General features: G+C 44.3%; 1 protein-coding gene across 2 annotated transcripts in view; it reads right to left on the reverse strand.

The window, feature by feature from the left end:
- Positions 1-15,317, reverse strand: part of SNCB (synuclein beta) — a 28,689-nt gene extending 13,372 nt beyond the window's left edge. Inside the window, exons 1-2 of one of the 2 annotated variants that reach the window (XM_061617561.1) lie at positions 14,880-15,317; positions 13,770-13,904 (exon numbers count right to left, since the gene is read on the reverse strand). In XM_061617561.1, the coding sequence (XP_061473545.1) occupies positions 13,770-13,890 (121 nt within the window). In that variant the 5' untranslated portion in view covers positions 13,891-13,904; positions 14,880-15,317. The remainder of the gene's footprint in view (positions 1-13,769; positions 13,905-14,879) is intronic. The other variant, XM_061617562.1, reaches the window with a different exon arrangement.
- Between the last annotated feature and the right edge of the window lie 12,203 nt (positions 15,318-27,520).

The raw sequence follows: 27,520 nt of genomic DNA on the forward strand, positions 1-27,520 counted from the left end.
GTCAGCCTCAGCTAGCTTGGCCAGTGGTCAGGCATGATGAGAGTTGTAGTCTAGCAGCATCTGGAGGGCTGCAGCTTCCCCATGTTTTAGACTGAAGCTCTTAAGGCTTGGCCCTCAGGTTGGGCAGTCTTGCGAGCTAGCCAAGAGATGGTATCTTAAGAAGGGAGACAGGGCTGAGGAATCTACTCTAGAGCAGTGTGGGAGAGCAGTAGGTAGCAGATGTGGGAAGGAAAAGGTCCCCAGTTCTAAACTTCTTGAGCTAAAAAAACTGTTTAGCACAACCTGGCACCACATAAACATGGTATAGTAGTAAATAAAAGAAGATGAAGCATTTAAACAAAACAAGGCACTAATGATTAGCCACTGACATGCAAAGAAGTATGGCTCCACATCACTCACAGTGCTCCAGGCAACAAGCTACAACTGGCCATGCTGGGTTTTAAGTTGCTATTCATGTCAAGTACAAAGTTCTGATATCACAGCTGACCCTGAGGGTAGGTCAGAGGCACCAAGAAAGAATCCAAATAAAATAGGGGTGGACATTGTGGAATGATTTAAAAACTCATCAAGTTAAGAAGGCCTATCAGGCCCAGCAAAAAGTCTCTGCTTGTGCTTCTGATTATAAATCGGAAGGCTGCAACATTAGATGCTGCTTAGCTGTGCCTGAAAGCGAAAGTACTCTGGAAATGCCTTGAAAGGCAGGAAATGGGAAGTTAGCAGAAAGATTTCACATCAGGAAAGCCAGTTTAAGGTAAACAAGTGAACAGCTGTCCGTGGAGAACAGCTTTTAGACTGGTGCTCTCCTTACTGGCACATGGATGGGCAGGGCTGAAAACGTGTAAAGTGACCACCCAGAATGTGTAAGATATTGCTGTACGTGGTTGTAAAGTGTGCTTTTGACTATGACATATGTATGACGTGTAACCCATATATAAAGCTCTGCTTGGCATGTTTTGGGCAGAGAAGGTCTTGATGGCCCCTCTCCCAATGATCACTGGTTTTTGTATTTCCAATAAACTCTGTCCTTTGGAGCACAATCTAATGATTGGAGAGTATTCCTTCCACAACATCTCAAAGAATATGGCTGGTGGCAGGTGTCTGTCCGCTCATCATGCAAGATGCTCGAAGCAAGGAAATGTTCTAGGCAGAATGAATCAGCAGGAGCTGACAAAAGACATCCTCATTAGTACAACTCTGCCACACATATTGAAAGGTGGAGCTGCTTATCCCCTGATGCAAAGAACCCTGTATACCAGCTTTCTTGGCCTTGAACTCTTCTGACATGATGCAAAAGGCCGCCTAGTGGATAAATCTGGCTTACTTGTTCCTAGGACTTCCATAAAATTGGAGCCTCTCTGGACTTAAGTGTGCTTATACACAATAAGTGCACAAATATTACTCATTTGTGGCAGGGAACCCAGATGTATCTTTCTTCAAGGAAGCACTTCTGTTGAATGTAAATCATCCTTTTCCAACACACAAACGGCAATAAGGAAGTACAGTCCCCAACCCCAATCTGTATAAACTTGAGCTTAAGATTCAAGAAAACCAGGTAAGAGAAGATGAAAAGACAGAAAAAGAACAAATATTGTGTAAGGAGAGAAAAGGTTGAAATTAATGTAACTCGAGACGCATGTAGGTTGCACAGGCCTACAAAAGTTTGGGAAGAAGACAAAAGAAATTGGACCAGCAGGTTCAGGACCATTTCATATTTCACACAGGGCTGTCCCAAGCTGGCGACAAGGGCTATAAGTTGCAGGTCTGCTAGAAAATACATAAATGCACATTTAAAGTGTCTGTTTATTTTTATTGTTACTATTATAGTTCTGTATAGCTTCATTACAAGATAAAGGATGTTCATTTTATACTGAGTACGTTGTTAAAACTTGTATTTATGTCATGTTAAATAAAAGGTCAAATATACATTATGTAGATTACTGCAAAAAGTACTAGCAAAGTATGTAAGAAGGCAGTAAGGCAGATGCATTTTCTTCTCCTTTTCCTGGAATTTGAATATAGCAATTTAAAATTTTTAAAAATGTTTTGTTTTAAAATCTTTTAAAGTCTGTTTTTAAGGTGTTTTTAGTGTTTGCTTGCCACCTTGGGCTCCTTCTGTGTGGGTCCCTCAGTAGCCATTTAAAATAAAAGTAAATATCAACAAAACCCAACAACAATATTCCCCTACCTTTTAAAAATGGAATTGTATTAATGGAAGGTTGTGCATTCCCCCTCCATAGTACTGGAGTGTATAACCTCCCTGATTTTTGAAAGCGTTGGGCAGGAATAGGGTTATTCTGCCTTGATATCAGGCTTCACCTCTTTCCAATACATCAAGACAGGATACTGAGTTACTGGCACTAGATCGATGCTAGTGTTAAGTATACCACTAACAGAGAAGCACAGATTCTGCTTTTTTCTGGATTAGCCTTTACCTGTAAATTGCTCCTTGATGCCATGTGAGTGAGAAAGAGTGCATCCCTTTACTTTCTGTAATATAAATCTTTTGTGAGTGATTTTCCACGGAGTTATTATGGTAAAGAATGCCACAGGCTTGTTGCATGAAACAACTGTACTAGCTCTTCAGTGTCACTAGCTGCCTCTCTTCACTCTAGGTGTATCTTCCTCTATAATAAAAATGTAAGATGTTACACCATCACCGTGCAATGACATGACCCAGTGTGACATGGGGGCAGTGCAGAGCAGGGCGACAAGCAAGGGCATCACGGAAACAAAGATGGCTGGTGCAGGAGCAAGGCAACCAGGTGCCTTATGGGTTGGACAAGTGAAGAAAACAGCTGTGGGGCAGACGCATAAGGGGTGGACAAGGGAGGGAAGCAGCTGTGGGGCAGACGAGTAAGAGAACCAACTGAGGGGCGGACAAGTGAGAGAGCCCAGGGGGATGGTTTAGGGGGCCTTAGCAGTTACAGGTGAAAGGGGTTACCGTAGGGGGAGTATGGGTTGGTGAAGGGTGGGGGGAATTTGGTGAGTGGTGAGGGTTGGTCAGTGAAGCAAGTAGGGCACAGCCCCCAGAGTGTATGTGTATGGGTAAAGTGGAGCTTGGTTTACATCACATGTATGCTGAGATAAGCCTGAGGTTCCTAGCTGTCAGATCGTTAACAAAGGCCAAATTAAAGCCCAGATATTACAAGGTTCTGCCAGGTTTTCAAGTCATGAGACGCTATCAAAATTAAAGCTTTGGTTAATCAGTTTCTATGCTGCAATATTATGATGAAAGGCTACAAAATATAAATTTACATACAAAGAGAGTGGTTGAGCCTGCCAAAATCCTAAGGACTCCATATCTGTCTTCTAGCTGTACTATGGATTAGCAACGTGCACACACTCACAGTGCAGCCACAAGGGTGAGCCTATGCAAAGATGCTTCCATTTGAAAGAACACTGATCCCCTAGGGCTAGCCCTGCCATGCAGCAGGGTGAAGCCATCTGCTTCAGGCAGCTCTGTGGGCAAGTGGGAAGGTAGATGAAGGCAGGAACTAGTGTCTGAATGATGCAATAAAACCTTTTAAAGTAAGCAAAACATATTAGGTCAGCACACTGTGCTTTTCACAGTGCTTCCTTCAGGGAAAAGGTGGCATTAATAATTTCCCCCAGTGCTTCCCTTGGCCATATTTGTCTGGCCAACAATCCTTTCCAACCACTGATGCCTATGCTGCATCCAGTTTTTCTCTCTGAGTTTCCTGAATCTCCCTGAAGTATGTGATAGTAGAATCCATACTTAAACATATGGGGCCACTGGATTGCCTTCTCCTCCTCCTCACCCAGCTTCACTGCTCCTGTTGGAAGCAAATATATGTGCCTACCGCTGCAAGCCCGTATTTGCTGGAAAATATAGCCTTTCAGGTCCTGGAAATGAAGCTAACACCACAGCACCCATCCCTGCCAGCAGGGAATCCTATAATCAGCTGTGGAAGAAGAGTTCACAGTATCATAAAGTGTGGTGTGTGACAGTTGGAGGCTGCTGTCAGCACAGGCACAGTAAGTCATTTCCTAGGTAGTGTAATCTGAAATGATCTGATTTCCCATAACAGGTCCCACAGAGACATGCTGGGGTAGATGTGCATAGCATGTACCTGAAGGATCACAGACAGAGCTGGATAGTTGGGAAGAGAGGGGTCCAGCATGCTGGAGGCACTGTCTACTACCAATGCCTCCTTCCAGTAGTATAACTGGCACAAGTGCTGTTTTACTCCCTTGGAAGCTTGCCAGCAATTGCCCTGAAGATGTTAAATCCCACCTTGGTAAGGAGCATTATCATGTTGACTGTACAGAGGCCATGCGACAGCCAAGGATTTCATGCCCTCTCAGGATGCCTGGTGAACAGGGTGACCTGAGCATTTGTAAACAACTTCCATTCCAAAATATGCACCTTTGGAGCATCTGTCCCTTGGGAGAAATTTACATCTCAGGGTTTTGCCAATTTCAGCAAGTATTTTTTTCTAAGGCACATCTGCCTGGAGATCAATAGTTCAGAATCGCAGGGATCAGACATCAAAACCAGCATATTCTCCTTGATCTTGGAAAGACTGACTGGAGAAACTGAGGGCTAAACTGTATCTGAAGTTAAATGCATCTGTGCATCTAAAATTGCGTCAGATGGGGGGCAGCTGAAATATCAGCAGGGTGGAGGGGAAATGCAACACTTTCCCTCTCCTGCTGTGGTCCTGAGAACCTCCCCTTCCCTAACCTCTAAAGGTGGTATTTGCTTGGGGGGGGAATCTCCCATGGCACATGTAAGATGCAAATACATATTTAACATCAAGTATAGCTTGGCCTCAAGACAGGCCCATAATAATCCAGCAGGAGGCAGTTACTAGATTAGGTACAGACTAAAATCCCTTGTCAACCATGCACTTATTGGATGGTAAAAAATCTGCAGAATGAGATACTGATAGCAGAATTCAGCTTCCTAAGAATCTCATCTTTTTTTTAAAAAAAAGCAAATTTCTAGTCCTTACGGTTGTAAAGAGATGCTTGAAATTGAATGAGTAATGTCTAATGAATTTTTAGAAGTCAAAGGAGTTACTGTAGAAAAAGCCCAGTGATCAAGGTATGGGGACTCATTGCCCTGTATAGCTCCTTGCTTCTCCCCATGACTGGCACAGCGGTAGAATAAATTATGCACAATTAAGGAAGAGGGAAAACCCTGCTGATTTGAATGATTTCTACAGGTTGCAGAATTCTAATTTTCTCATTTAAATTTGGGGTCCCTTAGCACATGACTCTGATTTTCTTTCAAAGCACAGTGAGCCTTGGGTGAGACACTATCTCTGCTTCAGCATTCACTCTAAAATGGGAATAATCATGATGAGAATATTAAGACAGAAAATAGACTTCCAAGGTAGTGAGAAATAACATTATTTCACAATAGTCTTCAGGTAGGAGGCTTATGAATATATGAAGATGCCTACATTGACACAGACCGTTGGATCATCTAGCCTGGGCGCTGTACCATCTACTCTGATGTTTCAGACAGATTTTCCCATTGTTGTTATCAGACAGAAAGCAAAGCACAGCTACTACCATTCAGCTCTTCTGCATCTCTCCTCTCCCGCTGAGCTGTGATGATGAGACCCTTGGGAGATTGTTCCAATGCAGCACGCAGACAAGATCTGATGGTGCACCCTCATCTCAGAAGATGGTTTTCCACTTCAACTGGAGTACTTGCCAGTGCGTTTTAGGCTGAATTCTCAAAATCTGTTCCAATGAGGGTTGTATCTAACTGTTCTACTCAGAGGAGACCCAAATGAAATTATTAGACCTAATTTAGTCGTGCTCATTAATTTCAATGGGTCTGCTCAGAGTATGACTAACACTGGATTCAACCCCAAAAATGATAGACACCCATTCCTTAGATTTAGGTCAGGGACTGAAGTAGAGACCAGCTTCTTCTTTGTGCTTCTGCCCTGTTCTCAGTAGCAGATCTAGTGGGTGGGGTGGAAAAGGAGTTACTTGGATTTCTGTGCACAGATATCACTCCTGCTCATACTACTATGCCCTTCCAACACAACTGGAGAAACCCAACTGGCTTCCAAGCACATCCTCCCTGCAGTACTCCAATTCCCTGACTTCATGGCCAGTGTTGCTATCCAGCATCTTCTAGGATCTCTCTTTTTATTATTTACAAGCACTGGTTCATAAGCGTAACTGAGTCATTATAAAAGACTGTTTTAAAAGACCTGGACTTGCTTCCTTGGAACATTCCAATTAAGACAATAACAGCATACAACATCAATAAAGTGCACAGTCCAATGATTAAGTGTGCAGAAACCAGAGACGTCTGCGTTAAAATCCCAGAGGGATCAGCTGCAGGCCCAATGGTCTTCAATATATTTTTTTAATCAGTGATCTAGAGAAAGGTATTAAAATCCCTGCCAATAAAACATGCCCAAGAAACAAAATGGCTAGAGTGGTAATTAATGAGGACAGAGCACTTCCAGCAATCTGGATTGCTTGCTGTGCTGGGCCTGTTCCAAAAAACACATTGATGCAGCCACATGCAAGGTCATCCATCTAGGAACAAAAAATTTAGGGCATACCTAGGGAATGGGAGACTGCCTGGAAAGCAGCAACTCTGGGGACATATAGAAGATCACAGTCCTTTAGTCCCCGTTAAATACTCTGCAGCACATTGCCACCCTGGGCTCCTGCTGGGAGGAACGGCAGGATATAAATCAAATAATTAATAAATAAATAATCTGCCCCCTCCCGTTTCCTTCTTACAATCACTGCATTCTAGAATTGCCATCCCACCATTCAAGAACTCTTCCTGGATTAGACCACTGGTCCATCTAGCTCAGTATTGCCTAACACTGACTGGCAGCAGCTCTCCAGTTTCCAGACGAGAGACATTTGCAGCCTTTTTTGGAGATGGCGGTGATTGATCCTGGACCTTCTGCTTGCAAGGCAGATGTTCTGTCACTGAGCTAAAGCCCTGCCCCAAGTAGTTGCAGTAATTAAATCTGTTCACCCACCCTTTTGTTTCCACAAACAGCAATATTTAAAAATTGCAAAATGGTGTTCTCTCTCCTCAGTTACACTGCTTGTATGCAGAAATAATGAAGATAATTAATTACTGGGTTGTGGACTGGTTGGATTTTTTTGCCATGGACCAAGGCTAGATTCTCCTGTCAACCAGATTCCTTAGCCAGATAAAATTCAGTGCCTATTGAGACAATAATAATAGTAAAAGGAAACACATGGGGAATTGCAACAAAATGTTGCAGTGTGGAGTGCTCTTTTTAACACTTCAGTCAGCCAGCCATGCTCCTCTCCATGGTACACCGTTTTATTCCCCGTCAGTGAATCAGCATTCTGCGACCACTGAGCATAGTCAGTTCTAAAAAGTTTTTTTCTTTTTGTATTTCTTCAAATCTTAGAGTTCTCCCAAAATACTGATACCTCCCTTTTGTGTGGGTGGGTGGTGCCATTTTGGAGACAGAAGCTATCACAGCATGAATATTAAAAATAGAATGATATCGTTCAGAGAATAATACCTTATGCAGAAAATTTGAAAGCATCTCAGAGGTCATCTAATCCAACCCTCTACCAGTGCAGAAACCCACTACTACAGCATCCCCAATAGGTGGCCATCCAGTCTCTGCTTAAAAACCTCTAACAAAGGAGAATCCACTGGCTTTTTCCTAATGTTTACTATAAATCCTTTTCCTTGTCATTTGAACCCATTAGAGTGGGTCTACCCACCAGGGCAACAGAAAACAGATCTGGCCCATCGCCTGTGTGATAGTTCTTCCAATATTTGAAGATGGCTATCACATTATCACGTGCCAATGTGTTAAATAGGGCCTATTCCTAGGTAAGTGGACAACAGATTGCCACGTTAGTTACTTTTGTGAGAATTACTAGATAAGGTCTGATCTCCACAAATAGTAGGTAAGGGATACCAATTTTTGTAATGTTCTTCCACATAAAACCTTCTTGCATGCAGCACACTAGCATACCAGAGAGAAAGTTATGCTTAACCATTTTAGCTAATGTGCTAAGTCTCTACATGCAGGATGGTTTGCTTTTTTATATGGGGGAGCATTCAAAAATATAACCTCATGCTCACAGTCAGAAGTGGTACCACTTCATTCTACATTAATTCATTCTATTATTGATTAACCTATTGATATCATAGCCTTCTAGTGTACGTATATCACTCAGAGTGGCTGACAACATCTAACACTACAACTTCATAAAACAATATAAATTACAAAGAAAGAGATGGGATCAACAGTTCAAAAAAATACATTAAAACTGTATTTCATAAAATGCTGCCAAAAGATCTTCAGTAACTGGTGAAAAACAGTGATGCAGCCACTAAAAAGGCCCTCTCTCTTATCCTACCCAGCTATGCTTCCTCTTTAAGCAGGACACAGAAAATGGAGCAGGCAGGAATGGGATGGGATGAGGTGATCCCTAAGATATCCTAGGCCTAAATCATTTAGGGCTTTAAATGGTATCCACTAACACAATGTAGTTGGTAATGGGCAGAATATCCTTAAATCCATGCCTCAAACATTTGCGAAAGTGGTCCCAGACAATCCTATTCTCTTTCTTTCTACCCACCATCTTTTCCACAGGGATGCCCACGGAGATCTGTGCACATGGGCCCACGCATGCTGCATGCAAGGACAGTAACTCCTTGTCTTCTCCTCTATACCTTTGGTCCTCTTCTGCCGTCTTAGTGTCTCACACCAGGCCCTGCCACTTTTCTTAGATGCAGCTCTGGCTACACCATCAAATCTTAGCTGACCTGCCTCAAGATTTTCTCCCACTTGGGACTTCAGGCCCTCCTCTATGTCTATCTGCAACCATCAAACAAGCCTGCCCCACCTGTTGAAAATATGGGGTGGGAAAACTAGCTCCTCCATATGTTGTTGGAGTGGCCACTGGACATGCTAGCTGGGGCTGATGGGAGTTGGAGTCCAAAAACATCTTGAGCGTCCAACAAGTTCCCCATCCCTAGACTAGATTTTTACAGCTGACTACTATGATTCCAAGATCCATAAGTTTATAATGAGGTGGGGAGAGGGACTGCCTTTGTAGTTAGTGCTTTTGCCATGATCGCTAGAGCCTATTTTACCAGGAAAAACTTGGACTTCTTAGTTTGTATATCAAGGGTTAACAAACATACACTGTGGTTCCTTCTCTTCCTGCCCCCCCCCCGCCCCAATCTGGGATCACTCACACTGAGATAGAACAAGCACACATACACTTTGATTTTCCATAGGGTCTGGGTAAAAGTCAGGTCCAATAGAATTAAAATGGATCATTTTGAATTTGCATGATTTTATACACACACAATCCCCCCCTCAAATTAAAGCTTACATTGTTTGACTGAACAGTAAAAATCACAGATCTAGTGCTTGCCAATGCCACAAAAATACTGGGTGCTTCCAGATGACTTGTTTATTGAGCACTCATCCCAATTTGTTTGCAGGGAGATTATATGATGATATGATGTGATATAATTATATGATGTTGGCTTTAATGAGTATTCATTCAGAGTTGTTTATGGGGAAGATAGATGCTGCTGCATCAAAACAAATGTTATTCCACACTTCCCAGTATATTTCCCTGTTACTTTCCTTATCACTAAAAATCCCATTGGGGGCAGTGGGTTTGTTGTGCAAGACCTCCCAGTCAACTATAACTGCACAGTGCGAATTTGCTGGTATGGGACCAATCCCACTCGAAGATAGGGACAGTCTGGAAGCACCCATTCATCCAAGGCATGGACCTTCAAGATTTTTACATAGGATGACAACAAAACCACTAACAAATCACAGAATGCATCTGTGGACACAGAGGTAACCTATGATCTTATGGTGGTTTTGAAGGAAGCCCTTGTCAAAATGATGAGGCTCTATGCCTTAGATCCATGTTTTTGCACTATAGCGGTGTTGGACAGGACAGGATCCATGATTTCCATGGTTGGGTCAATGAAGGTAGATGTGAGCTGCGATTTGATGGTGGCTGGGAAGTTGTGGATAGCCATGAACAGGAGTATGTATTTTCAAGAGAATCCATTTTTCTAGATCCAACGTGTGTATGCATGCACCTTCTCCCTCTCTGGCACTCCTCTAATTCCTGTAGCACTCCACTTTCCCCCTGCATCCCCCTCATCACTATTTTACTCCTCCCTCAAGTGTCCCAGAATGCTCTACATTCCTTCTAAGTTGCTCAACTTTCTGTTCAGCTGTTCAGGTACCAATCTGAGCCATAAAACACACAGAAACCTGCAAAAGGAAGTGGGAAAGAGTGTTGCTCTTCCAACTTCCTCTTTCACCTCTATGGGCTTTTTGAGGAGGGGGAAGATAACTGCCCTTGCCACCTCATCATGGAGAGGTAATGTCTGAGGGTTCAGAGGCTTCTCAGGTATCAGGTGAAGTCCTCAAGGTGCCATTGCACACATGAGTGCCACGCTGGCAATTCCAGCTGTACCATAGGCCAGCCTTCCCCAATCTAATGCCCTCCAGATGTATTGAATTACATCAACATGAGCCAGCATAGCTGTGCTGGCTGGAGCTGTTGGAAGTCATAGTCCAAAACTTCTGGAGGGTAGCAAGTTGGGGAAGGCTGCTATGGTTCTACAAGTTTGCAAGAGCAACTTGAGAACAATTCTCAGAATTTGGCCTTCATTTTTTTGTTAGGTTAAAGAGCATGTTTCTAGGATCAGACAGCTGCTGAGGATAATCTGACAAGCATTTTTGCCAGAAACAGACAAAATGAAGAAGGCTTGAGGAGACATCCATTGTTCACATGGTAAAACTTCTTCACTTAACTATCAGCCACATCCTGTGACTTCCAATACACATCTTCCTATCTTTACAAGTTCTATTTTGTTCCCCAACACCTTCTCACATGTTCCATCATTTTCTTTCTTCTACATTTATGGAGGGGGGAGCTCTAAATGCTAAATAGAAATTTACAAATAAAAAAATCCATATTTTTTTTAAAAAAAGTAACATGCAACTTATGCAAGGTGTGTGCAGGCTACCAAATTAAGCACATATCTAAATTGCATCATCTATTGCAGCTGTAAAATTATTTTGTTGTTGCAGTTTTTTTAAAAAACACACACATGTAATTCCAGAGCCCCTAATATATTTATTTAAAGGTATCAGCACACAGACACAGAAAATAAGACGAATATTTTCAGAAAATCTGGGAGATACGACAACAAAGCTTGAAAGCAGTTGTACACCGCCCTGGAAGCTGCTAGCTATAGGGCGGTTTAGAAATGCAACTAAATAAAAAGATGTTTTGGACTACAACTCCCATCAGTCAATGCAGGCTGGCTGGGGCTGATGGGAGTTATAGCCCAGAACATCTGGAGGGCATCAGGTTGGAAATGGCTGGCCTAGCTCTAATGTCTAAGATGCTCAAGGTAGGGTCAGTTTCCTAAGTTTGCTGCTGGGAAGCAAGAAATAGATTTTTCAACTGAAGAGTTTACATCCCACTCTGGGCAGACTCTAACAGATAATGTGATATGGACAATACTATCATAATGTATAGAGTTTTTCCCAGAAAGGCTTGGACCTCATTAACAGACTGAAGTCTGGCCCCATCTCACTATTGCTTTGTCCCTCGTCCCTTATCAGAAGCTCTCCTTTTTCTAGTGGCAAATTTCTGCCATGCACCTAAGTCCCTAGCTCATTATTTCTGCTCATTTTTCCTAGCAGAAGTTAAACAGTTACTACTTCCAATTGCCTCTCCTCAGAGCATGGCTGTTCTTTTTAGTCCCATCAAGGATTTCTGTTGCTGCCTTATTTGGGGGGGAAACTGCATCAGACTTATCACGGGGCATGGCCACAACTGTACACATTCACATTTTGTTTTAATGGAATCTACAGTTCTAGGAAGAGGAAGCAAGTTTGTATAGGAAGACTGCAAAGATGAGAACTAGCACAGTGAGGGACAAAGCAAAAAAAAAAGTGACAGCTGACAAAAGCACTAGTGAGAAAATGTTGGATGAAGTCCTGGAAGGAGGAGCACTCTGGATATACATCGCATTGTCCTGATTTGAGGGAGTGGTATGACGAGCAGATTTGGTTTGTCTAAGCAGATTGGGGCTGTTTTGCCGGTGAATCCATAAGATGCAAGGTAGGCCCTGAATGCAGAACAGGCATTTATGAATATTCATCCAACAGGCTCTCATGTGAAGCCAAGCACAAAAGCAGCAGACAGAGAACCACTCCTATGCCTTTCCCCAAGAATCCGCAGCCGTACACCTCATTTGTGTCCTAATAGAAAGTCCCCAAAACAGCACCCTTAACCACTGGACTTGCATCTGCACTGAAGGGGGTGTACATCAGAAACTGAAAAAAAATCTAATTATTGGGGGGAGGGAGGGAAGGGATCCTTAATGAATTCCACTATTATGACATCCTTCAACTTAGGGGGCCTATATCCAATGGCAGCAGTTTTTGTGTTGAAAACTTGTAAAGGGGAGACATTGGGCCAATGGTTTGTGCTTCATCACTGTACATGCAAGAGCAGATATAGACATAAATTAACACTGACTTCTTTTATTGGACCAACCCACCCATTAAAGAAGATCAGCAAGCCTTCCTAGTTCACAGTATTCATTAGGCAAAAATATATGATTCATTTGAGTACATTTGTTACTCTTGCCAGGAGTTCTATGAAATTAGAAAGCTCATATGCCCATTTTAAACTACGATTTCATCCAATCTAACTATTGCATCCATTGTATGCCCCTTTTTTCACATGGGGCTAACAGGGCCAGCAACTTGAAAAGCAAAAAAAATGCAGAATAAAGAATAACCATATAGTGCTACGTTCCAATCAGCAGCCAGTCCATCAGGCTATAGGAGAGGGAGAGATGGGACTGCAAGGCCTCTGCATCAGCTCTGCTCTCTTCAACAGGCCCCTCCCTCAAGTGTCATCTATCAGCAGCTATTCCATCAGGCTATAGGAGGGGGAGAGATGGCTCCTCCATTGGCTTCTCCTCTCCAGATCTTTCCATTCCAGCTGGTCACCGCAAGAACTCTGTAACTAAAGAGCCTGAGCTTAGTTTTTTTCTTCTCCCTTCTTATCCCTTTTCCTTTTGTGTCATGTCTTCTAAATTATGAGGGCAAGGACTGTTTTATCACTATTTACATGCCAGCATGAGAGCATTTTTTTGGCTGAAGAACAGGATAAAACTGCTAATAATAACAATTAGTTCCACATTCCTGCGTGTATTCCTGATTGCGTCACAGACACTGTACGTCACCTGCTATCAGCATGTCATTCACGCCTGTGTGCACTGGTTAGAAGAGGATTACAGCTTTGGCCTACCTGCCAGCAGTGCTTTAAATACAATTAAACATTATAAGATTCTTGGATAACAAGAACCAGGAAAGTTTTGGAAAAAGAAAGATTAAACAGGACCCCACAACGTAAGCCCCAGAAGGTGATACCACTTGACCACTAAGCAACATTTGGCATCAGGATGGGGGAGAGGGTTGCTTAAGAAGAGTGATACAGAAAATTGCAGACATTGCCTTATTGCATCATTTCTGAGATTTCTAGGTGTGACATCACCCTGTGAATCGTGTCCATCCAACTGCCCTAAAAAATCCCAATTGAATGTTCCCCAAACCCAGCCAGAATGATCCTCAAACCCAGCACATGGAAGCATCCCTCCCCCTCCCTCCATCTAGCAGATTTCTTTCCTCCTGCAAAAGGGAGGGGGTACAGCTGGCAGAGCAGCTCTGCAGCCCCTGCAGCAGCCTTACCGACATAAAGCACGCCTTCCTTGGTCTTCTCTGCTGCCACCGCTACCCCTTCCTTGGTCTTCTCCGCTGCAGCCACTACCCCTTCCTTTGCCTTGGACAAGCCCTTCATAAGCGCATCCATCCCGGCACTGAGCTCTGTAGGGAGACAAGAGAGAGCGCAAGATGGCTTCAGCAGAGAGCTACTGCTGCTTCAGCGAAGGAGAGACAATTATATGGCCAGGCAGAAGGCGATGAATCTGGCTTAGGAGAGCTGGAGAAAACTGGGAAGGGCTCTGAGGGATCCTTCCCTAGGACTCGAGCCACAGCGGCCCCCATCCTAAATAAGTCGGCTGGTCCATAATTCAACAGCCTCAGGCTGTACCTTACTGCAGCCAGAGCCTCACTACCGGCTTGCTCTCTGGTTGTGCTGAAAAGAAGCAGGAGACTATCACTCCAAAGGTGGAAGGGAGGGAAAGCATCCCCAGGGCACCAGGTGCCAAGTCCCGCTCGGTGCCATTGGAGAGGCAGCCCTCTACCCCAAACTCAACAAGCCTGGAGACAGCTGTTAGTGCTGCAAAGGCCGCCCTCTCCCCCAGCTGCCATCGTCAGCCCAGCCTACCTTGCCTGCCCTAATGGCTACAGCTACTACCTTCCCAATCATTTTAGAAATCGCCGCTTCTCAAGCCTCCTAACTCAAAAGCATCCGGTCCCGCATACCCCGAGAGACAGGCAGGGAAAGAAAGGCTGGGATGAAGCCAGGATGAAAGCAGCCAAAACAGGGATGACTCCGTGTCCTTGAAACCGAGGAGAGGAGGGGTGAGAACAGGAGAGGTTGCTCTCTCTGTTAATTGTTTGGGATGGGTATTGGGGGGTGGAATATCCGGGAGTATAAACCATCTCTTTTCTCCATCAGTATCCCGATTCCCGGGGGCAGGAAGACGACCACGGTTACAGGAGATGGGGAGAATCTCCCCCCCCCAAAAAAAATCCCACCGCCGCCTTGCGCAGTGACGGAAGGGAATTCACCTTCACGCCAAACGTTATGCCCCCTCCCCGCAATCTTAAAGGATATCTTCGATCCCATGTTCCCAACACCGGGGAGGGGGGGAAGCGCCACAAGGCGCTGGTCACCTGCGATTGGCGATAGCGCTGGACTCGGGTGCGTCTCCGCGGGGGGGTTCAGATCATTCCGGGCTGGAGCGGGCGAGACAGGGTTGCGGGCGGCGCGGTGCAGCGGGGCAGTCAGGGCAGCTCTGCCATGGAGCAGCTCGGTAGGGAGGAGGAGGCGAAGAGAGCGGAGGAGGCGAAGAGAGCGGAGGAGGCGCCGGCGCCTTCGCCCTGCCACAGCTGCCGCTGCTGAATATTGCAATGAGCCGCCGCGTACCCTATACCCGCTCGGCGAAGGGATTTCATCATAGCGCGCAATTCGCGCTCCCCGCCCCTAGGCCCTGCCTGGATGCAGCCGCGGGACCCCTGGTGCTGCAAGGCGGCCGGCCTAGTGACCTGGGGCGGGGCATCCGAAAGGAGGGCGCCAAAGAAGCCTTCCTTGCCCCGGCACATAGGAGGAGCTGCTGAGCCGCGCGCAAACGAGAGCCTGACGCGTGGTTGGCGGAGGGGGCAGAGAGGAGCCGGGGCTGATGCCTGGCACGGGAGGGGGGAGGGACGGAGAGGGCGGCGGCTCGTGGTCACTGGTCCACCACGGTTCAGAGGGTGGAAGGATACACAGTCACAGGCCTGGCCTGCTCGCAGATGATGCCACGTTTTGGGTGTCCTCTTCCTTGGATCGTGGCTTCAGAGGGGATTAGATACGTTTATCGAGGAAAGATAGCTTCAGTCATGATGAAACCTCCAAGTTCAGAGGCAGTTTGCTGCAGAATTAGAACATTGGCAGGCGTGGGGGGAGGGCGGTTGCTTTCAAGACCTGCTTGTAGGCTTCCAACAAGGAGCTGGTTGGCCGCCACAGGAAGCAGAACGCTGGTCTAGTTGGGCCTTTCAGCCTGATCCACGGGGCTCTTCTTATATTCTGAAGACCCATCTTTCATAGTCTCTTCTTTCATAGTCTGAAGTAGAAGAACATTTTAGATAAACAAAATCTAATTTCACAACTGATTAAGAGTTCATGTGTGGTGGTAAGGCAAATAAATAGAAATTTAGATATACTCTCCTGCATTATTACTTTACACAATCCATTTTAAAAGGCTTCAGTTGAGCCATGTCCCCAGGCACAGTTATTTATTAAAACATTGACAATCCCACCTTTTGTTCCCAAAAAATGTTTAAAATCCATTATACAAAACAGCAAGCAAAACCAGATAAACACACAATAATTAAGTGGGGGAAACACACAGGTCATCACCATATCTAATTGAGGAAGGAGGGGAAAATGTAACAGTGAAATCAATAGCAGATTTGCCCCAGGAATAAAAATAATCATAAAGTCCTGAAAGCCTTCTGAAAAATTATTTTTGCCGTGCCTGAAAAAGCCAGCAGGGATGAAGCAGTGAACATCCCTAAAGTTCCCTCAATGCCAGTGCCACTGTAGAGAAGATCCTGTCCTGAGTACCCAATCACTGTATCCCAGATCAAGAGGAAAGGGGGGGACGAACTCTGCAGGACTCCAGATAAGATCTCAATGCACAGGTAACTTCATAGGGAAGAAAGTGGACTTTTCCACAGATGTGTTGTTACACATAGGCCCCTTCCAACTCTACTATACTATGATTCTAACTTTTGTACTGAGCACCCAATCTCCTACCCCTCTAAAAACTTTACATTTGTGGTGGTGTGGGTTTTAAAACTTTGCTTACAGGTCAGCTGGATGTGCTGGGAAGTGCAGTGATGGTGAGCCTCCTCTCACCTTCCACTGTGATTTGTGGTGAGACCAGTACAGTGTATTGGGCCCAGAAATTTCTTGTGCCACCCCATTGGTCAGAGTAGAGGGAGCGTCAAGGCCCCAGCTGACAAAGCGTCAAGGCGAGTTAAGCAGCAGAGCGAGTTCGGCAGCAGGGCGAGGAGGCCAGGGCCCCCCACTCTGCCCATCTGTTCCCTGACCTCAACCAAACCGCAGTCCCCAACCCATTAACATAATAAACCTTAAACAAAACTATGCAGGTAAGAAGCCAGCAGGGGTGTGGGGGCTTTCCAGTGTTTTGCACTGCCTGCAGCATGTACGACTATCTGCCTGTTGGACAGAAGTCATGGGTGTGCTTTCGGTGCAATGAGCTCCTGGCTCTCCAGGAACGACTTCATTTCCTTGAGGCCAAGGTGGCTGACCTGGAAAAGCTCAGAGACGCAGAGAGGTGTGTGGAGGAGACCTTCAGGGACGTTATAGCTGTGTCCCACTCCAAGGATGATAGCTCTTCTGCTATCATGGAGAACGATGGTCTCGGGGAAGGAGAGCATCCAGTGGAGGAAGAGGGAAACGATCCCTTAGAAGGGACCCATTCCTTGGGGGATGAGCAGCTATCCTCTCCTGCCGAGGATATATCTCCAGGGGGTGGAGGGATCTTTGTAGTGGGTGATTCGATCATTAGGAACATAGACAGTGGGGTGTGTGATGGGCGTGCAGACCGCAAGGTGTTTTGCCTGCCTGGTGCGAAGGTTGCGGATATCGTCCGTCGTTTAGATAGTTTGGTAGACAGTGCTGGGAAGGAGTCAGTGGTCGTGGTGCATGTTGGCACCAACAACATGGGGAAATGCAGCCGTGAGGCCCTGGAAGCAAAATTTAGGTTGCTAGGTAGGACGCTGAAAGCCAGGACCTCCAAGGTGGCTTTCTCTGAAATGCTACCGGTTCCACACGCAGGACCAGCCAGACAGGCACAGCTTTGCAGTCTCAATGTGTGGATGAGACGATGGTGTCGGGTGGAAGGGTTTGGATTTGTTAGGTACTGGGGAACATTTTGGGACAAGCTGGGCCTGTACAAAAGGGACGGGCTCCACTTGAACCAGAATGGAACCAGACTGCTGGCACTTAAAATTAAAAAGGTAGCAGAGCAGCTTTTAAACTGACTGAGGGGGGAAACCCAACAGGAGCTGAGGAAGGTCCGGTTCAGAATAAACCTCCCCCCTGGGATAAAGACCAAAGAAATGATGAAATTTTAAAAAGGGTAGGCCTAGAAGTAGGCATTGTGAGAGCAGGGGCACAGGATATAAATTCAGAAGGGCAAAATTACCACAGGCCAAACCACAAGTGCCAAAGACACTTGAAGAGGGACGCTGCTTATAAGTGCCTGTACGCTAATGCTAGGAGCCTCCGAACCAAGATGGGAGAACTGGAGTGCTTGGTCTTAGAGAAGAGCATTGATATAGTGAGCATAATGGAGACCTGGTGGAATGGAGAAAACCAGTGGGATATGGTTATCCCTGGATATAAACTATATCGGAAGGACAGGGAAGGACGTATTGGTGGCGGGGTCGCTCTATATGTGAAAGAAGGCATTGAATCCAGCAAGCTCGAAACCCCAAAAGAGGCGGACTCCTCCACAGAATCGTTGTGGGTGGTGATACCATGCCCCAGGAGGAATTTAATACTGGGAACAATGTATCGTCCCCCTGATCAAAATGCTCAGGGAGACGGTGACCTTGAGATGAGATATGAAATTGAGGAAGCATCCAAACTAGGAAATGTGGTAGTAATGGGTGACTTCAACTACCCAGACATAGACTGGCCGCATATGTGTTCCAGTCATGACAAAGAAGCAAAATTTCTAGATATTCTAAATGACTATTCCCTAGACCAGTTGGTCATGGAACTGACCAGAGGGACGGCAACCCTGGACTTAATCCTCAGTGGGGACCGGGACCTGGTACAAGATGTAAGTGTTGTCGAACCGATTGGGAGCAGTGACCATAGTGCTATTAAATTAAACATACATGTAAATGGCCAATTGCCAAGAAAATCCAACATGGTCACATTTGACTTCAAAAGAGGAAACTTCACAAAAATGAGGGGATTGGTAAAAAGAAAGCTGAAAAACAAAGTCCAGAGGGTCACATCACTCGAAAATGCTTGGAAGTTGTTTAAAAACACTGTATTAGAAGCTCAACTGGAGTGCATACTGCAGATCAGAAAAGGTACCGCCAGGGCCAAGAAGATGCCAGCATGGTTAACGAGCAAAGTCAAGGAAGCTCTTAGAGGCAAAAAGTCTTCCTTCAGAAAATGGAAGTCTTGTCCGAATGAAGAAAATAAAAACACAAACTCTGGCAAAAGAAATGCAAGAAGACAATAAGGGATGCTAAAAAAGAATTTGAGGAGCACATTGCTAAGAACATAAAAACCAACAACAAAAAATTCTATAAATACATTCAAAGCAGGAGACCATCTAGGGAGGCGATTGGACCCTTGGATGATAAGGGAGTCAAAGGTGTACTAAAGAACGATAAGGAGATTGCAGAGAAGCTAAATGAATTCTTTGCATCTGTCTTCACAGTGGAAGATATAGGGCAGATCCCTGAATCTGAATTAACATTTGCAGGAAGGGATTCTGAGGAACTGAGACAAATAGTGGTAACGAGAGAGGAAGTTCTAGGCTTAATGGACAATATAAAAACTGACAAATCACCAGGCCCGGATGGCATCCACCCGAGAGTTCTGAAAGAACTCAAATGTGAAATTGCTGATCTGCTAACTAAAATATGTAACTTGTCCCTCGGGTCCTCCTCCGTGCCTGAGGACTGGAAAGTGGCAAATGTAATGCCAATATTCAAAAAGGGATCCAGAGGGGATCCTGGAAATTACAGGCCAGTTAGCTTAACTTCTGTCCCTGGAAAACTGGTAGAAAGTATTATTAAAGCTAGACTAACTAAGCACATAGAAGAACAAGCCTTGCTGAAGCAGAGCCAGCATGGCTTCTGCAAGGGAAAGTCCTGTCTCAGTAACCTATTAGAATTCTTTGAGAGTGTCAACTAGCATATAGATAGAGGTGATCCAGTGGACATAGCGTACTTAGACTTTCAAAAAGCATTTGACAAGGTACCTCACCAAAGACTTCTGAGGAAGCTTAGCAGTCATGGAATAAGAGGAGAGGTCCTCTTGTGGATAAGGAATTGGTTAAGAAGCAGAAAGCAGAGAGTAGGAATAAACGGACAGTTCTCCCAATGGAGGGCTGTAGAAAGTGGAGTCCCTCAAGGATCAGTATTGGGACCTGTACTTTTCAACTTGTTCATTAATGACCTAGAATTAGGAGTGAGCAGTGAAGTGGCCAAGTTTGCTGATGACACTAAATTGTTCAGGGTTGTTAAAACAAAAAGGGATTGCGAAGAGCTCCAAAAAGACCTCTCCAAACTGAGTGAATGGGTGGAAAAATGGCAAATGCAATTCAATATAAACAACTGTAAAATTATGCATATTGGAGCAAAAAATCTTAATTTCACATATATGCTCATGGGGTCTGAACTGGCGGTGACCGACCAGGAGAGAGACCTCAGGGTTGTAATGGACAGCACGACGAAAATGTCGACCCAGTGTGCGGCAGCTGTGAAAAAGGCAAATTCCATGCTAGCGATAATTAGGAAAGGTATTGAAAATAAAACATCCGATATCATAATGCCGTTGTATAAATCTATGGTGCGGCTGCATTTGGAATACTGTGTACAGTTCTGGTCGCCTCATCTCAAAAAGGATATTATAGAGTTGGAAAAGGTTCAGAAGAGGGCAACCAGAATGATCAAGGGGATGGAGCGACTCCCTTATGAGGAAAGGTTGCAGCATTTGAGGCTTTTTAGTTTAGCGAAAAGGCGGGTCAGAGGAGACATGATAGAAGTGTATAAAATTATGCATGGCATTGAGAAAGTGGATAGAGAAAAGTTCTTCTCCCTCTCTCATAATACTAGAACTCGTGGACATTCAAAGAAGCTGAATGTTGGAAGATTCAGGACAGACAAAAGGAAGTATTTCTTTACTCAGTGCATAGTCAAACTATGGAATTTGCTCCCACAAGATGCAGTAATGGCCACCAGCTTGGATGGCTTTAAAAGAAGATTAGACAAATTCATGGAGGACAGGGCTATCAATGGCTACTAGCCATGATGGCTGTGCTCTGCCACCCTAGTCAGAGGCAGCATGCTTCTGAAAACCAGTTGCCGGAAGCCTCAGGAGGGGAGAGTGTTCTTGCACTCGGGTCCTGCTTGCGGGCTCCCCCAGGCACCTGGTTGGCCACTGTGAGGACAGGATGCTGGACTAGATGGGCCACTGGCCTGATCCAGCAGGCTCTTCTTATGTTCTTATGACAGCAAGTGTCAGTTCCCCCCCCCCTTGTATATACACATATAAATAAGCGTATGCAAAGTTTCAACAAATTTGTGTTTGGGGCTTGTATGCCAATTTTTGTAAATAACTAGCAACACCCCTGCTTGTCTGGATTAAGTTTTAGTTTGTTCACAAGCCCATCACTGACCTTGAATTTAGAACCCTCATTCCTTCCCAGGATTTAGTGGAAGAAGAGATGGAGATGGAAGCCATCAGCATATGGAAAGACCTGAACCACCACAAAACAATGCCCTTCAATCTCTTTCCAGCTACGCAATTCAGACAAATACTAGGGTCAATGGTATCAAAAGCCACTGAGAGATCCAGGAGAATCAACAGGAACGTACTCCTGTCCATCTCCTCTTGCAGGTTGTCCACGATGACCAAAGTCCACTTGTTCAGTTCGACAACCAGGTTGTCAACCTGACTGAAAAGGATCTAGATCAGGTGTGGGGAACCTTTGGCCTTCCTAATGTTAAAAGAGGAAAGTCTTCAACAGGCACCAAAAAGACAATACAAGAAGCACCTGTCTGATATGTAATCAGAGGAAGTTCCAAAGGATAGGTGCTGCCACACTAAAGGCACGATTCCAACATTGTGCTTAACAGCCCTCCTGCTAATTTATTTATTTATTTTATTTATTAAATTTATATACCGCCCGACTAGCAATAGCTCTCTGGGCGGTGAACATAAAACAGCATAAAAATACAATAAATAACAAAACAATACTAAAATACAAGCAACAATCCAACACAATAAACATTTTTAAAATTAAATCAGTGTAACTTAAAATGCTTCAGAGAATAGGAAGGTTTTGACCTGGCGCCGGAAGGAGAGCAGAGTCGGCGCCAGGCGTACTTCCTCAGGGAGACTGTTCCATACTGCTAAGAAGGTATCTGCATCTTGGAAGTAATCTAAATGAGTACAATCTAGAACATAAGACTTTCAAATGAGGAGCAAGATGAGGGAGATACAAAACTTTGCATTAAATGTACATGAAGGCAGCCATTTTTTTACCCAGGATGTGGTGGCTGGCACATCATAACATACCACCACGGGTTTATGCCCTTGGACCACCTCATTAAAAAAAACCACATAAGTAGCAATAAGCCATGCCGAGAAATATTGTTAGACATGCCCTCTAATCCACATATATACATTCTGATTCAAGCATGATCTGTTGGATGTGCACTGGGAAGTTTGCTTCAAATTGTGGAGTGATCTGAAATCCCCTTCCCTACTTACAGCAACAGCCGCTGCTTCTATTATAATAATACTACTGGACTTCACAGGATCAGGGTTACTGAGATAAGGATGAGATAAGTATTTTGAGCAATTTGAACATATGGCATATATTTGTATTCTTTTTCTCCAGATCAAATTCTGTCCAGAGTGCTGAAGCTAGGACAGATATGCTCCCTCTTGTGGCATATTCCTAAGCACAATCTTCTTGTCTTGCCTGCTTGAAAGCACGGGTTTTAAAAGCCCAAGACGGCAGCAACAATCACTCTTTTATGTCCCTTTGTTTCCCCAGATGCAGCTGTATGGTACTTCTGAACACCCGGCACAAAGCACACCCCTGTTGAATGTTCCCTGGAATAAGTTGGGACATGAGTGCTTTGCTGCTAGGCCAAGACAACTGCTAACACCACTACAATGCATCATCAGTGAATTACAGCCCATCCTGGACAATGAAACTTTCCTCTCACAGGCCTTGGGTGGTACTCCTGACCATGCTTACAGACAGTGCCATAAAGCAGCTACTCACTAGCCACAACAGGGCACATAACAGAGAGGCTGTAATAAACCTAGATGCTAATTCTGTTCCTGGGTCTACTCTAACAACACTGTTACAGTCACAGCAACAGGGGCTCATTTCCTGCTGATCTTCTAATGTGATACAAGTCATCATCTGCCAGCAATACCCCACTATACTATACCTAGGACAAACAGATTATGGAAATGAATAAATGGGCACAAATCTGGTGGCTCTAATGGCTGGTCTACCAATCAGAGTTTTAGTAAATTAGCGAAGTTTAGCTCAGTGTAACTTGCTCAGCACTCTGTGCTGCGTGAGAGTGATTTTACCTGACAGAAAGCGAGCTTTTCGTTGCTTTGAATCACTCAGATTTAGACTTTGTTTCAAAATAAGAACATACTACTTTATTAATAGAAATAGGAAAGGTGCTCCTTCTTTCTAGCTAACTGGGTTGGAGGCTGCATTTGCCATGCTTGGACATTGTCCCTTGGGCTAGAGGAGACAAATAGAACATGGCTCCTTCTCCTGTGGTGGTCTGCAGAGAAGAAAAACAAGAAACTGAGTCAGGTGAGCACAGCTCCCTGAGACTTATCAGTTTACATGGAAGGAAAACCAGATGAGCACAGGTCAGAGGCAGCCTAGTCAGCTACACGGATTATCTTTCTATCTCTCTCCCCATGCAAAGAGGTCTAAATGGGAGTTGCTCTTGTCACACTTCTGACAAAAAGAATAATATTCAAAAATTAATGGGAGACTATTTCAATCTCTCAGGACACTCTGGTACTAATTTTAACAGTAGTCATTCTTGAATAAAGGAACATCAACGGAAGACTCTAGCAAGCCTCTGAATAACAATTTACTAAGAAGTTAAATTCTATCACCTGTGACCTGAATTGAGATAATAGGTTTTACTCCCACTACAGGTGGTAATTAACTTGCCCATACCAGGGTGTTTGTGTTACCATTAAGACTAATTTGTAAATGGTTGCTGTAAATTATTATAAGTACATTTAAGCTTTTGTGTGTGTATGTATAAGTTTCTCTTTGATCCCATTGTTTACATCCCCTTACTTGCATATTTTCTGAGCTAAAAAGCACCAAGCAAGTAAACTTTCTTCATAGAAAAGTTTCAGTCCCTTGATTATTTGTGCTCCCCTTTTCTGCACTTTTTCCAGCTCTGTAGTATCCTATTTTAGATGCAGTGGTACCAGAACTGTATACAGAACTCCAAGGATACACCATAGATCCATGGTCTAAAGACATTATTTTGCCCAAGATGCTCCTGGATCCATCTTTGTTGCTAGAGGCCCAGGTGACCTCCATGGCTAGGAGTACCTTTTACCAGCTTTGGCTGGTAAGACAGCTGCGGCTGTTTCTGGACCTGGATAGCCTGACCACTGTTGTCCATGCACTGGTAACCTCCAGGCTGGATTACTGTAATGCACTCTATGTGGGGCTGTGTGACGCCCTTCCCTGGCTCTCCCTGTCAGGTTCCTACCTGCTCGTGGCTACTGCCTGTCACTAGGCACCACCAGGGACTCCACCAGTCCGGACTGTCCTTTTTTTATGGTTTCTCTCCCCGCTCTAGCATAGACCTCACCAGATCCCCCTGCTAGGCAGCACCACCAGTCACGTCCTATAACCCGTATTCCCAGAGACTCTGCCTGAGTCTCTCTATCAGGTTACCTCTGTGACTGCGTGCTTAAGCTGTCCCACTCCCTTTGTATCAATGCAGATAATCCTGGTTTGCTCTGAATACTTGTGGTGTTATTCTTCCCTTCCCCGCTGCCACCATTTGTCACTCTTCAGCCTTGGTATTTACCTTACCCTCCCTTCTGGTCTGTGAAACCCCAGCCAAGGATCAGACCTTTGGTAAACCAAATACAGTATTTATTAAATAACAGAGATAACAAGATTACTTTATAAAGGCACATAAGCATATGGTTTCATCTATTACTATGATACTTGACTTATCATAAACTAGAACTCCCACTCTCTCTTTCTCCACACTCTCCTGACATCCACCTCTCAAACAACTCTCACAAACCCACCAAAACAACCCTCTCACGTCCTCTCAGATTTAACTGTCATCCTTCCATTTATACTCTCCGCCATTCTCAACACTCAGCCAATCATCCAGCATTCTACTGCCCATTCACTCCCCCCTTCTCTTTCATTCCACTTACCATGTATCTCCTATACAAACAGCACTTACCATATATACACTAATACAGGAACATCACAGGCTGCACTTGAGGTTGGTCCGGAAGCTGCAACTGGTGCAGAATGTGGCAGCGAGACTGCTCACTGGGGCAGAGTATCGCCAACGTGTCACCCCGCAACTGAAAGAATTGCACTGGCTGTCCATTTGCTACCGGACCAAACTCAAGGTTCTAGGTTTGGTGTACAAAGCCCTATACAGCTTAGGCCAGGATACCTGAAAGACCATCTTACCCTTTATATACCCAGTCGATCACTGCGCTCTGCAGGTGAGGGCCTCCTGCAGATACCATCTTATCATGAGGTCTGTTCTGCACAACATAGGAAACGGACCTTTAGTGTGGCGGCACCTGTTGTTGTTATGCGCCTTCAAGTCGATTACAACTTATGGAGACCCTATGAATCAGTGACCTCCAAGAGCATCTGTCATGAACCACCCTGTTCAGATCTTGTAAGTTCAGGTCTGTGGCTTCCTTTATGGAATCAATCCATCTCTTGTTTGGCCTTCCTCTTTTTCTACTCCCTTCTGTTTTTCCCAGCATTAGTGTCTTTTCTAGTGAATCATGTCTTCTCATTGTGTTCAAAGTATGATAACCTGAGTTTCATCATTTTAGCTTCTAGTGACAGTTCTGGTTTAATTTGTTCTAACACCCAATTATTTGTCTTTTTCGCAGTCCATGGTATGAGCAAAGCTCTTCTCCAACACCACATTTCAAATGAGTTGATTTTTCTCTTATCCACCTTTTTCACCTGTCCAACTTTCACATCCATACATAGAGATCAGGAATACCATGGTCTGAATGATCCTGACTTTGGTGTTCAGTGATACATCTTTGCATTTGAGGACCTTTTCTAGTTCTCTCACAGCTGCCCTCCCCAGTCCTAGCCTTCTTCTGATTTCTTGACTGTTGTCTCCATTTTGGTTAATGACTGTGCTGAGGTATTGATAATCCTTGACAAGTTCAAAGTCCTCATTGTCAACTTTAAAGTTACATAAATCTTCTGTTGTCATTCCTTTAGTATTTTTGACGTTCAGCTGTAGTCCTGCTTTTGTGCTTTCCTCTTTAACTTTCACCAGCATTCTTTTCAAATCATTACTGGTTTCTGCTAAGAGTATGGTATTGTCTGAATATCTTAAATTATTGATATTTCTTCCTCCAATTTTCACATCTCCATCTTGGTCCAATCCTGCTTTCCATATGATATGTTCTGCGCAGAGCTTGGAAAAGTTACTTTTTGAACTACAATTCTCATCAGCCCCAGCCAGCATGGCCACTGCATTGGGCTGATGGGAGTTGTAGTTCAAAAAAGTAACTTTTCCAAGCTCTGGTTCTGCACACAGATTAAACAAATAAGATGATAAAATACACCTGTTTCACACCCTTTTCTATTGGGAACCAATCGGTTTTTCTGTAGTAGCCTCTTGGCCAGAATATAGGTTGCGCATCAGGACAATCAAATGCTGTGGCACTCCCATTTCTTTTAAAGCATTCCATAGTTTTTCATGATCTGCACAGTCAAAGGCTTTGCTATAATCTATAAAGCACAAGTTGATTTTCTTCTGAAATTCCTTAGTCCGTTCCATTATCCAGCGTATGTTTGCGATATGATCTCTGGTGCCTCTTCCATTTCTAAATCCAGCTTGGACGTCTGGCATTTCTCGCTCCATATATGGTAAGAGCCTTTGTTGTAGAATCTTGAGCATTACTTTCCTTGCATGGGATATTAAAGCAATAGTTCGATGTGGAGGCACCTACCCTATGGAATTCCCTCCCCTTAAATATTAGGCAGGTGCCATCTCTGTTATCTTTTCGGTGCCTTTTGAAGACTTTCCTCTTTCAACAAGCCTTTTAAGTTGGGACCTATCCCAGTCTGTGTCTGTGTTGGAATTGCTTTTTAATATTTAAAAAAAAAAAAAAAAACACAATATCTTTTAAGATGTTTTTAAAGCTTTTAAAAATGTTTTTAAAGTTGTTTTGTTTTGGTGTATTTTAAGTCTGTTTTTATGATGTTTTGATGTGTTTTTAGCGCTTTTGTTTGCCGCCCTAGGCTCCTGCTGGGAGGAAGGGTGGGATATAAATCAAATAATAAAAATAAATAAATAAATAAAACCTAGAGCCAGTACTGATGGAACCCGGAATATTTTACATGAAAAATGGCCTCTTACAAGGCAAGATTTTAAAGCTTGTTTAGGTAGATTGCAAGACAGGACCAAGCCCATCTAGTTGCAGACCTCAGCAACAGTTGTCCCTTACATCATGGACTTGGACTGAAACAACTTATTTCAATGTATTCTTTTGTTACCTATTAGAGATTGTGCTTTTCATAACGCTTTGGTTCCATTGGGACACAGTCTCTGATGGCCTTGTCTTGTTTGTGTTTTAGTTTTTAAATGATCTAGCACAGGGACTGGGAACCTATGATCCTCCAAGAGTTGTTAGAATCCAACTCCCATCAGGCCCAGCCAACGTGGCCAATAAGGCATGATGGGAGCTGTAGTCTAGAAACATCTGAAGGGCCACAGGGCCAAATTACTTTAAGTCACCT

This window comes from Rhineura floridana, chromosome 3, assembly GCF_030035675.1.
Source record: "Rhineura floridana isolate rRhiFlo1 chromosome 3, rRhiFlo1.hap2, whole genome shotgun sequence".
Taxonomy (NCBI): domain Eukaryota; kingdom Metazoa; phylum Chordata; class Lepidosauria; order Squamata; family Rhineuridae; genus Rhineura; species Rhineura floridana.